General features: G+C 35.8%; 1 protein-coding gene across 1 annotated transcript; it reads right to left on the reverse strand.

The window, feature by feature from the left end:
- Positions 1 to 1,906: 1,906 nt before the first annotated feature.
- PK3 (serine/threonine protein kinase 3) lies at positions 1,907 to 10,069 on the reverse strand. The gene is made up of 7 exons (XM_011074626.3): positions 9,647 to 10,069; positions 6,990 to 7,132; positions 6,107 to 6,250; positions 5,494 to 5,679; positions 4,554 to 4,678; positions 2,218 to 2,459; positions 1,907 to 2,143 (listed from the first exon to the last, which is right to left on the reverse strand). The coding sequence occupies exons 1-6, from the start codon at positions 9,855 to 9,857 to the stop codon at positions 2,234 to 2,236; spliced, it is 1,035 nt and encodes a 344-aa protein (XP_011072928.1). The 5' UTR covers positions 9,858 to 10,069; the 3' UTR covers positions 1,907 to 2,143; positions 2,218 to 2,233.
- Positions 10,070 to 11,950: the final 1,881 nt, after the last annotated feature.

The following is an 11,950-nucleotide window of genomic DNA, read 5'->3' on the forward strand; positions in this document are numbered from 1 at the left end:
TTATAAGTTTTTAAATCACATCAGTATTCACCTAATCTCTAGTATCATGGACTGTTAGTAGACGGTCACCTACAGTCATGAGCCATTTCTGGTTATTGATTAATGAGAACTAATTAATTATATTAGTCACACATGTCCAAATCTAGCTGAAAGTGAACCTAAAGATTCACGCTCTAAAAATTGGAACATGATGAATTAATTTCAAATTAATTTCGGAATGAAGAGATTAGTTTAATTAGATTAAATTAATTTCTTGGAGAGTAAAATGATTGGATCATTTATATAAATTTTCGTGGGCTATATTTTCTCAAAGATTAATTAATTGAACTAATTAATTTTGGGTTTGGCCTTTTAAATTAATTGAATTAACTTGGTTTAATTTATAAATTAGGTTTATAAATTAAAAGAGAGAGTGAGCTTATGTTTTTTAATTGGATTAAAAGACATGGACCTTAAATTGATGGACTTATAATTAAATTTGATTTAATATAGGTTCATTGGACATGGCCTTAATCTATTAAAACCTGGTCCGTTTAAATCCAAGCACATGCACAGATTTTGACCATTAGGTCAAGAAGAAGCTTGAAAGATGAGGTGACCGAGTGGGGCTCTCGAAGAGTCCTTAACCCGACCACAAAGAGGTTGTGAAAAGTGAGTTTGTATAAGCTGGGTTTTTCCTAATATGTTTACACTAGATCATAACACATGTCCACTCTCATTCCCTCTCACAATTGACATGCATACTCTCTCTCTCTCTCTCTACTCTCTCCTTTTTGTTCTTCTTGATTTCTTGAATTAAAGAAGGAACGAAAAGGAATCAACATCGTAATTTGATAATGCATATTTTGATTTTCACTTTCCCGCTTTTTGTCTTGCTAACACGAAAAAGAAGCAATCATCAATGATTGTAGGGGACTTCTTTGGAGGATTTCATAGTTGAAATCTTGAGGGAAACGACGTGGGTAAAGCTTTGTTTATTTTAATAGTGCCTATCAATTTTCTTCTCAATTCTTGGCCTTTATAATTTTATTTATTGCACACCAGACGCCCGGGATAAATCAAAAGCACACTATTTGATCAAGTTGTATGTTATTTAGATCATTTGATTTTGATTTTTCTTGCTTCCGCCATGCCTCCCAGACCGATGCTCTGTCTACACCCCTGACCTTGATGGTTTCTCTACAGGATTCTTTAAGACAGCTTGACCAGTGGTAGGAAGAAAAGTTACAGAGGCTATTCGTGAGTTCTTTATCAATGGGAAGCTATTGTAACAAGTGAACACCACTCTTTTGGCACAGGTGCCTAAGGTTGACCTTCCTCAAGGAGTTAGACAGTACAAACCCATTGCCTGTTGTAACATCCTCCAGAAGGTGACAGTCAACCCAATGAAGGGCATTCTTGATCAACTTTTGGATAACTCACAGAATGAATTTGCCCCTGGTAGGAGAATTAGTGACAATATTCTCCAAGCTCAATAACTCTTTGGTAGATATAATTCGGGCCACCTTCCAGCCAGATGTGTTCTTTAGGATCTCAAGAAAACTTATGACTCTGTGGAGTAGGACTTCCTTACTGCTACTCTTAGATTTATATTAAAAAAAACCAATCTTCATTCTTATTCGTATTTTTAAGGCCTAGACATTATTTGGCTTTTAGATCGAACACCCGATCGAGTAGTTCGGATAGGTTTCTCCTACCCAAACCTGAGAAAAACTTAAAAAACTAGGTCTTCAATACAAAACAAGTTTAAAAGATCCGATAAAAAACCCAAACCCGGTCCGGTCAGATAGAAACTCAAACTACCCAAACCAAAAGCCCACCCCACCTGCAGTCCTATCTAGTGCACATTGATTATTGGTTGGTGCATGTATTTGCACATGGAAAACACACAAAACAACTAGGTTCATTTTTGTATCTATAATTCTGGATCTATAACCAATAATCATTTGGAGATTTAGACTTTTACATTGCTGATAACAATAACCAACATAAGTTAAAAGAAACTCCAATACATTGCTGTACCATAAACGGACGAGTCCTAAATCTTTTACCAGCACATTATATGATATTTATAACGACTCCATACAACTCCTATCCCATGTCACTTCAAAGCAATACCTCAGTAACTCTATCACCTGACACACTGAAATACAAAAATCCATCAACATTCAAGTTGTAAATTTTGTGATCAACTTATCGACATGAATTATGATATACCTTAAGTTTGATTCCTTCAATTAGAAAACTTTGTGATCAACTTATCAACATGAATAATGATATCATCAATGCGAGGCCGAACTGCAGCTTGCGGCTGCAGCATCCATGTTACAAACTGGTGAAGTGCATCTGGATAAGGAGGATTAGGTCCGCTCGGCCACTTTATTTGGGCATTTACAATAGCCAGCTGTAAGCTCCCGCCAGATTCCCCAAGTGCATATTCAAATGGAGATTCACCATACCTATGAAAAGAATCCAATATGAATCAAGATTTACAAACACCAAGTAAAGGGCAGTTGTAATGGACAAACACAAACATAATGTCTTTTGATGCTTTGCATGATTCAAAAACCAATTATATACATTCAGGAGGAAAATGACTCAGTCGATAACTGGAATGAATCAAACCAGTGACCACCACCTCATCTGGTTATTGCTGCTCATAGAAATGAGGCACTTCAAGGTAGAAATGACCATGTTTAAGAAACAAGGCGTCATATGTTCAGACAGAAATTTAAAAACCTGTTGCAGTTGCACACATAGATTTCCTATTACCATGTATTGGCATAAAGAGAAGGCAATAAGTTAAGCAGGTATTATAAATCACCAAAAACAATGAGAAAAGCGGAAGATATCGTTTACTGACCATACCAGGCAACAGAACTTTAGCTGATATTGAGTATAGCTGGGTACCAAGACCTGATATTTCTTATGATGGATCTAAATAATTGCCTATGCTATTAGGAAAGTATCAGACCTGACTATATTTGTTTCTATCTGGGTTTAGCATTTCTCAAAAACAAATAGAGTGTGAGTCTCAATAACACCTGTAGGAATTCTTAATTAGATATACAGTTGTATGTATCCAAGTATAATTTCTTTCTTCAAAGGTTCACTCTCTTCTTGACAATAAATATACATATAAAATTGTTTCACGCTCTCGCCTTAAGCTCAAAATATGCATAATATTATAAATTCTTCTGCCAAGATCTAGTTTCGGCTCTCCAATTCAATTTCTGAAATCAGTCAGTAACACCTCAAACATAAAGTAAAAAAAAACTCCCAGCATCAGAACTTCCTAAAGGGTGAGCATTAAGTCAATAAACATAGAGGTTTAATACATATTAAAAACACAAACAAATTCAAGTAAGCCTCAACCGCTACCTTTTCTAGATGGTCTTAATAAATCTCTTTCTCCAGCACATTAAATTAAGGCCATATAATGAAAGCTCAAATCATTCTAATGAACATATTTTTATGTGATTTTGGGACCTCTTCATGTCCATGCCATCTCGATAAAGACTTCTGCTGTTTATGACAGTGAAAGCTACCTCAATCAACTGGTTAACATACTTAACTTATTCCACCACTCCACAACACTCAAAATCCTTAATCCAAATTAAATAATTCTATACAGTCACAGTGCGATATCATGGTAGAATAAAGTATCCTATGTTATAGGATTTCTTAGGTCACTAAGTGCACCCAACTGTATACTTCCGCATGATATACCAGTAATACCTCTCTTTTCCTTGTATATCTGAGATTAAGCACCAAACGTTCTATATCATAAGAATATGTAAACCTTTAGTGTGATGTCATGGTAGAATATTTCCTATGAAAAGAAAAGTATAATTTCAATCACTTTCTCCCCAAATAACCTAGGGGCAGGGGGTGTGGGGTAGGGGGAGCTTCCAAAGTTCCAAACTTACTCTGTTATTGGATTTATCTGAAAGTGTTTCCTTTAGCAATAATATCACATAATGATTTAGTCAAATCTAGTTTGTTAACATCAACAATGTAAAACACATTAAAAGAAAGCAATAAGAAAAAGGCTTGCATAATCCAGTGTAGTTATTCCATCATTGTTGGCTTCTTTCCATGTTAATATGAAGCATATGACCAAAGAAATTTATTCTACTTCATCATATTGAAATTGAAGGGAATTTAAATAATTAATATGTTGCTTATGTACTACAGGATAAATATATTGGGACAGACAGAATTAACCTAGACACAAAGACAGAGAGCATATGTTGCCAACTGGGAATCCTTCCTAAATATACGTTGACACAGTTGAAGAAACCTTAGTATATGCCTTTCTGAATAAATTATATGAAGATCTTCCTCCATCTCCTATAGCAAACTTTACAATTACAAATAGCCTTTATAGTTGATCCCCCAGGTACAGACATTAACTTAATCCATTATAATCATAATACTACAATTACAAATAATAACAATAATTTCATTCCATGAGCTCAGAAATTAAGATCAGATAAAAAAATCCCCAGGAATAAGAAAGTAAGACCCTCAAGAGGGAAAATAGTTCTTACATAATTGCAAACAAAGTGCAGCCTAACGACCAGATATCAGTTCTCTCATCGAGGTCAGCATGGCTTGGGCAATCCCATAGTTCTGGTGCTCGGAAAGGAGCAGAACAGTGTTCAGAAGCCCATTCCTACATATTCAACATCTAGAGATTAAACAATAAATATTTTAGAATAATGCACAATAACTGGTCTGAAATGTAAACCTAGCACATTAAGATGGCACAAACTATAACTTAAAAAGGGTCTGTTATAGCTTTCATAAACAATAAACAAAATGTGGCTATGTCTAACAGAAATTGAAGGATAGCATAGTCGATCAGTGTTTGATGAACCGGACCAGATTGGTGACTGACCACTGAATCACATCCTAGTTCAGGCAAACTCTAAAAGCCTGTCTGTTGCAGGAAACAGTTTTATAAAATTTCACAAACTGCTGAACCAGAGGGAGGATTAATTTTTGTAAGAATCTGACTTTCCCTGACTGCTGGCTTCTAAGATTCCTTGACTTTGGGAGCACTGTCTCTGGTAACTCTTAATACTATGACTAAATAAATGGTTTGTCTATTTTCTCTCTTCCACCTTCTATCTCTGTCAAGAACTAATTCTGTCTCTAGCTTCCTGTTTGAAATGTTAGGTCCCAGTACATTTTTAGTTTCAATCTTCCACTTTTCTGTAGTACATAGTTAAGAGGATATCTGCTTCCTAATCCTCTCATCTTTCCATCTAATTATTTTTTCCACACATTCTATGTTTGAATAACAGACATAGAACACTGCATGTATCAAAGTGAATATGAATAATATAACAATATCACAGACAAAAGTTGAAGCAATATCCCATGACAAGGGTACTTTACGGTTGATGAATGACTTTCAGCATTAATATATTGCAACTGATACAGCTAACAATGACACAGATAAAGCTTCAGAATTTGAAAAAGAACCTGCAGCTGTAATGCTTCTGAACGAGTTCGAATTTGCTTTCTTGCAGGACGAGCACTTCCAAAGTCCATCAATGTAGCTAAAGGCGCCTGTCCTTTCCTGTACGTCACAAGGACATTCCCAGGTTTGACATCATTATGTGCATATGGAGGGTCAAAACTGTGCATATGCTTAAGTCCTGCACAAAGCTGCAGATAAATAGTTTTCTGGTAAATTGTTTCCACATCCTTTAAATCAAATGTAGCTATAAACAGATATGTCACTGCCCATAAAACCATTTAATATTCCACTTCCAAGTATTTCAAGGAAGTTATAATTAACTTCATAAGCAGTTTGTGATCAAAATGCCCCATAGCATGTCTACATAACAATAACTGGTACATGGTGGTACTAATGTAGGTTGTTTCCACACAGAGAAAAGGAAAGCTATTAGTGTTGAGAGACAGAATACTAAAAGATCATCTATGGAAATGCTTCAAATTATCTGCCGAGAAGAAAAATGAGTAGACAAAAGACCTATTACATAGTTAATCACAGATTACTATGTATATAAGATCTTTAGTGTAAAAACAGGGAAGTTTCACGAATAAAGGAGGCACAAATACTTCTTCATACCTGACGAAATATCTGAAGCACATCTGCGGTGGAGAAAAACTCCTTCTTAGCTTTCATAGCTTTGGCATTGTCCAGTAGTGTTCCATCCAAATGGACAGGAAACAATAAGTATGCTTCATGCTTCCAGGATTGATCTTGTGAAGCCTGATCAATAGAAACAAGCATTTGTTAGAGAGATAACGAATCCAATGACCAGAGAAGGCAGTAGAGGGAGAGAAAGTCATGGAAATTTTAAAGTACTGGTGCAGAAGCATTGATATCCCCTCACTACTTTATTCCATGCTTTCATTATAGTTAAACAATCATCACATAGAGTTCCATATCCAATCTGGTCTCTGAGCAGTATTCTGAAAAAAACATGATGTTTCTTGAGAATCAAAGTTATTTAACTATTATAATTATATTCCCAAATTATTGTGAAAATTAACTTACATATGTATTAACATTGATTAAGAGTTAAAAAATAGACCATGACGAGTCAAGAAGAAAAGCAAAGAATCTTAGACAATGTTGCAGTGCAAGCAAAGATGTTTAGTAAAGTGTACCTTTAACTTTTATCTCACTACATGCTGATAAGCCACGCATATGCAAAAATTATTGGCAAGTATAATTAGCACAATAGTTAAAAGTCATAAAAAAGTCTTAACAGGGCCAAAAGCTGCCTTCTGACTAATACAAAAACTGTATTTACTTGGAGAGAGGAACCCATCACCACCTATGTCCAAAACAACTAAAACCTGCACATCAAGCTTTGTGGTGTTCATAACATTAAATTTCAAATCTAACATTGCAGACAGGATGCAGAACAAGATAGTGCAACCAGTTCCGGAAACAAGGGATTATAGTACAGCTCCATCCTTTAACATGTCAAAATAGCAATTACCTTGACTGCAATGATTGCATGGTCAAGAAGAGGAAGCAGATTAGGATGGCTAAACTGAGATGAAACACGAATTTCCTCCCTCACTAACTCTAGTTGCTCATTATTTTGAATGAGAACTTTCTTCATTGCATATGTTCCATCACCTGCACAATCAAACCACTCAAACAGAGTACCAATCAAGTAATTATCTAATGACAATCTACTTGGCCAAAGTTGGCTATCCTTTCTGTAAAACAAATATTAGCATCAAAAAGTTAGTTCTTTTGTACAACATTCTTTCTCTCACAAACTAGCATTTAGGAAATGCCAAGTAATATGTCCAGAAGTTTAACCTTTTAAAGCACAAAAGTCATGTCCTTAGGCTAAACCTTCGATTTTATAGTTTTACTGACTTCACTTAACAGCAACCTTTAAGCCATTAAATTACTCTGAATTTAACTAGTATATCAAGCAAGAGACTTCAGGCTGCCTTTCTATTTATCTGCTTTACCATCTCCAATTTTCACCTTATAGGACTAGCTATCTCATACTGTCTCATTGCATATGCCTGATCTTCTTCCCATAACTGTTGATATTAGACTTCATCATTTTTCCCAGTGTAAAGAGCTGCTTCCACCATACATACAAAAGACTGCGTCAGTCACCTTTTGTTCTTCCTCAGTGGGAGCAAGGCCAACCAACTACCTAAAATTCCTCATTCTTAATATTCATCTCTCCTTGTCAACAGCAGATTCGGCTTGGTCTCATTTCAATTTACTGAGTCAATATAAATGTTCCTTTTGGGACATAACCTGGGGAGTATCACAATATATAGTGCAGTCCTAATACTCCCCTTTTCAATCATAGACAAATTAGCAAATCATACAAAGCTATATAGAACACTGAACAAGTTTAATCATTTTCTATATAGCCAGCCTCCTCATAACGAATTATATCAAAGTCACACATTTGAGAAGCTCACAGTTCAGGTCCTTGATGACTTCTAATCCCCCATCACAAAATGAAAAAGTAAACTCATCAGCTAGATGATAATTGTGTCTTTCTACAATTCTAATTTGGAAATAATTCCCATTTGATTCTTACCCACCAAGGTAGAGCCACCTTAAAAAGTTTTCATCATAAGACCTTACATTCAATGTGCTTAATTGATTCATTTTTGTTTATAACAAACCACTAAGCATTTTTTGTTAACCTTCGTGACAAACCCAACAACAATGAGAAAATAGACTCACTTGCATGGTTCCGTTCATCAGTATGGTATGGCCCTGCATATGTTTGATAAACGTAAGCAGTTTTAAACTCCTTTGCTTCCTAGAACCCACCATTAAAAAGTTTCAATCTGCACAATCATGTGCCTTTCAGGAATGGTGGTGCAATTATTGCACAATAGAGCACTTCCTACTCCAAAATTGATTGCATTAGTCCCATAAACGAATGTGGGCTTGTTTACAACAGCTTAGTTAAGTTTCTTCTCTACTTTTAGCTTTCAAAGAGCTTCTAAGGAATGTTTTCACGCCCCAATTCGCTTTAGACTTGTGCTTCAAAAAGCCAAAATCACCCACTTTTCAGAAGCACCAGGGGGGTGCTTTTTTCAGCTTTTTACGCCTGAACTTTTTTTCTGGACATACTTAACCTTGCTAATATTATAAAACTCACTTTCCCAATCCCCTCTCCTCCCTCACACCTTCGCCGCCACCACCACCATCATGGACTCTGCTGCCGCCACCACCACCAATATCATACAATTATGTGCTCACATACACACATATATGAGAAACTCTTTATATGTAGATACACAATGTGGTGTGGGTGTGTGTATAAACAAATTTCAGCTTAGAACCATATTTTCAAGCTGAGATCATTCCAAAACTTCTATATTTATCTTTATTAGCAAATTATACGTACATGGGCAACTCATACCAATGCTTAAGCAACTCCTTACTGAAATAAGGAACAACTACATTGTCTCTGCCAGCCCAACACCCTTAACAAAAATAATTAGTTAAAAGAAACACTTTATTCACCTACTATTACAGATTTCTACCTCAATAAAGAACAATGATTAGCATAAAAGATCTATAAATTGTAAATTTACATTTAGCACGCATATCAAAAACCAATAATTCATTTAATAAGTATAAGTTTTCAAGTAGGAAGTGGGAGTAAAATATCCATAAAAAAAGTGCATCTTCCCTCGCTAAGTAATATTTTCCAAAGTGTATGTTCTGAGGCCCAGAAGATTGATTTTACTAATTCAAAGGACGTGCAAGTATCAGACCTTTTAAAAACTAGAATTCTTTCGTTTGACGGAAGACTCCAGACAGATAATGTAATCATTTACAATCCAATTTCATGTAGGCTAACGATCTCCTCCCAGTTCAATGACCCAAGTCTGTTTCACCATTTACCCATAATATCTTGGAAGAGAGCACAGCACAAACAGATCCGGAAAGGCTTATCAGTCTTCAGATCCCGACTTAAATTTGCAAATTTCCAACTTACATTAAATAAAACTTCACACACGAATCTGACGAAGTTCAGACATACGATCACAAATCCAAATGCAATTCAAATTAAATCAGAGCAACACCACCCATCTCAGATCAAAGCAAAACCCAGAAAATCACGGATCAGATAATAGAAATAGGAAAAAGTACCTGAGACGTGAGAAGGGTCCTTGATTTTGCGGGAAATGCCGTCGGCGGGGTTGGAAGGATCAGAGAGCAGCTCCTTAACGAGATAAACAAAGGCGAAGCCACCCTCTCCCAGCTGCCTCAGGATCCTGAAACGGTTCTCGTTGATCCAAACATCACCTCCCCCATTAACAGCGTCGTATAGGGCATTCAATCCGGAGAACGAGCAACCCATCTCTCCCTCTCTCTTTCCCTCTCTGTGAGTACTTCCAATCTAATAATCTACGAAATGACGTATCCTCCCTCTCCCGGATCCACACTCCAAAGTGAGCACACGAGTATTGTACTCACTCTACAGATCGATGGCAGATAAAATAGTAATTTTCCATGCAAATTATTGTGGAGTGTTAATTAAGAGATTTGGGAGGCTAAACGCACGCATTCCCATTTGTGCAACGTGTGCGCTAATGTCAACTTCCAAGTTAAATCCTTGAAATTAACCCCCCACCCCCCCCCCCCCCCCCACCACCCCCCAAAAAAAAAAAGAGAGAGAGTGATTGATATAATTAAGACATTTTCTATGTCATTCAATTTTAAGATTTCGATTCACCATCCATACTATGAACTTAATTCGGAGATAATAATGATAAAATCCTACTTGCATGATATTTACTATATAAATATTCGTCACCTTCACCTAGAGATAGGACTTCGTGGCATGTTGTTAAACATCAATCATGATTAAAAAAAATTTGGAATTAAAAAATTAATCACAAGATAATATAATTAGTATAATTAATTAAATTTGATAAGTCCTAATAGTTGTGGGCGCATGACTATTATTAGGGTGAACCCAATGGGTACACTTGCTCGGAGAAGCTCGCCTTCTTGAATTTAATTATTTTGATGAATGAATCAATTTAAAAATTATTTAATTTAAATGTTGGATTAATTGAAATATTAACTAAAGTAGTTAATAGTTCTTGAGCTAAATTTATGCAATGAGATTAAATTAATTGTGTGATGAATTTAATTGAATTAGAGTAGGACATGTTTAATTGGATTATCAAGCTCAAGAAAAAAGAATGTAAAATTAATTAATGGGACCAAACAATTTGGTGTGTAGACTAAGCTGCCTAGGATTTTACATCTCCTTCCCATAAAATATATTTCCATCTTTCACAATTAAAAGGTGGACTGCTCTACATCGTATACACAACACACTACGTGTTTACTTGGTTAGTTTCTTGGAGGATTTAAAAAGTAAAGGTTTAGAATTGACTAGCATTGAATCCAAATGTTAGGGGCATCTAAGGTGGGTAGCCAGATTAGTCGAATTTATATGTTTCTATGCGACAATAAGATGTTATTTGTAACAAGTATTTTTGTTGGTTGATTAGTTGGTCACATTTTTATTCATGAAATGGCCTGGATTAGTATTAGTTTGGATGCGGCAAAATCGATCCATCAAATCAAATAAGTATATTCGATCTAATAAGTACCTTCTATTAAAATTGAGAAATTCTATGACTCAGACTTTAGTGTTCTCTTATTACTTATGTTTACTATCAGACAATCTCTAGCACTCATAGCTACAGTTGTAACTCGATTATTTCCTAATAATTGTTTGACACCACAAGTCAATTAATTGATTGACCAATAGTATCTTGACCTTTAACTACAAGAGAGTTGGGTAAATGTAAGTTTTCATTAATAAAATAAGATCGTACAATACAACAGTGCTCAACTGGTGGTTTCTCCCTCGATAGGCCAAGGGATACGCCATAATCTATATAACGCACATGAACTAACAAAATAAGATAAATTAATACTGATAATCCTCTGTCTAATTTCTTCCACAATAATGATGGCTATGATACTCGATGATCGCTCCGTATGCTCAAAGCGTCTCAAATTTCGTTCCCTCCAAATGTGGTAAATGCAAGCAGCAAGGAGTGAACGATAAGCCAAGTTAATGATATGTTTTCCTCTCCATTTCCTTGCAGCCTACTCAACGTCCCGTGGCCACTCTCTATTAGGCCATTCAAACTGAACAATCCGTCGAATTGCTGTCAGGCATCTTTTGGCATAACGACATCGAAAGAATAGATGAGTATGTGTCTCCATTGCGTCCTCATCACATAATACACAAATGCCTAGGCATGATAGCCATGGTTTATCAACTGTGGACAGTTTTTTCAAAATCACAAGCCATAGGATGAAATAATGCTTGGGGATCTTCAAGGAACCTGAAAGTAGTGAAGACCAACCTACCTTGAGTCTCGGTGGGTCCAATAGCTTATAAAGAGATGCAACTATAGGTCATCC

Source organism: Sesamum indicum, linkage group LG3, assembly GCF_026168435.1.
Source record: "Sesamum indicum cultivar Baizhima isolate 11 linkage group LG3, ASM2616843v1, whole genome shotgun sequence".
In the NCBI taxonomy this organism is placed as follows: Eukaryota; Viridiplantae; Streptophyta; class Magnoliopsida; order Lamiales; family Pedaliaceae; genus Sesamum; species Sesamum indicum.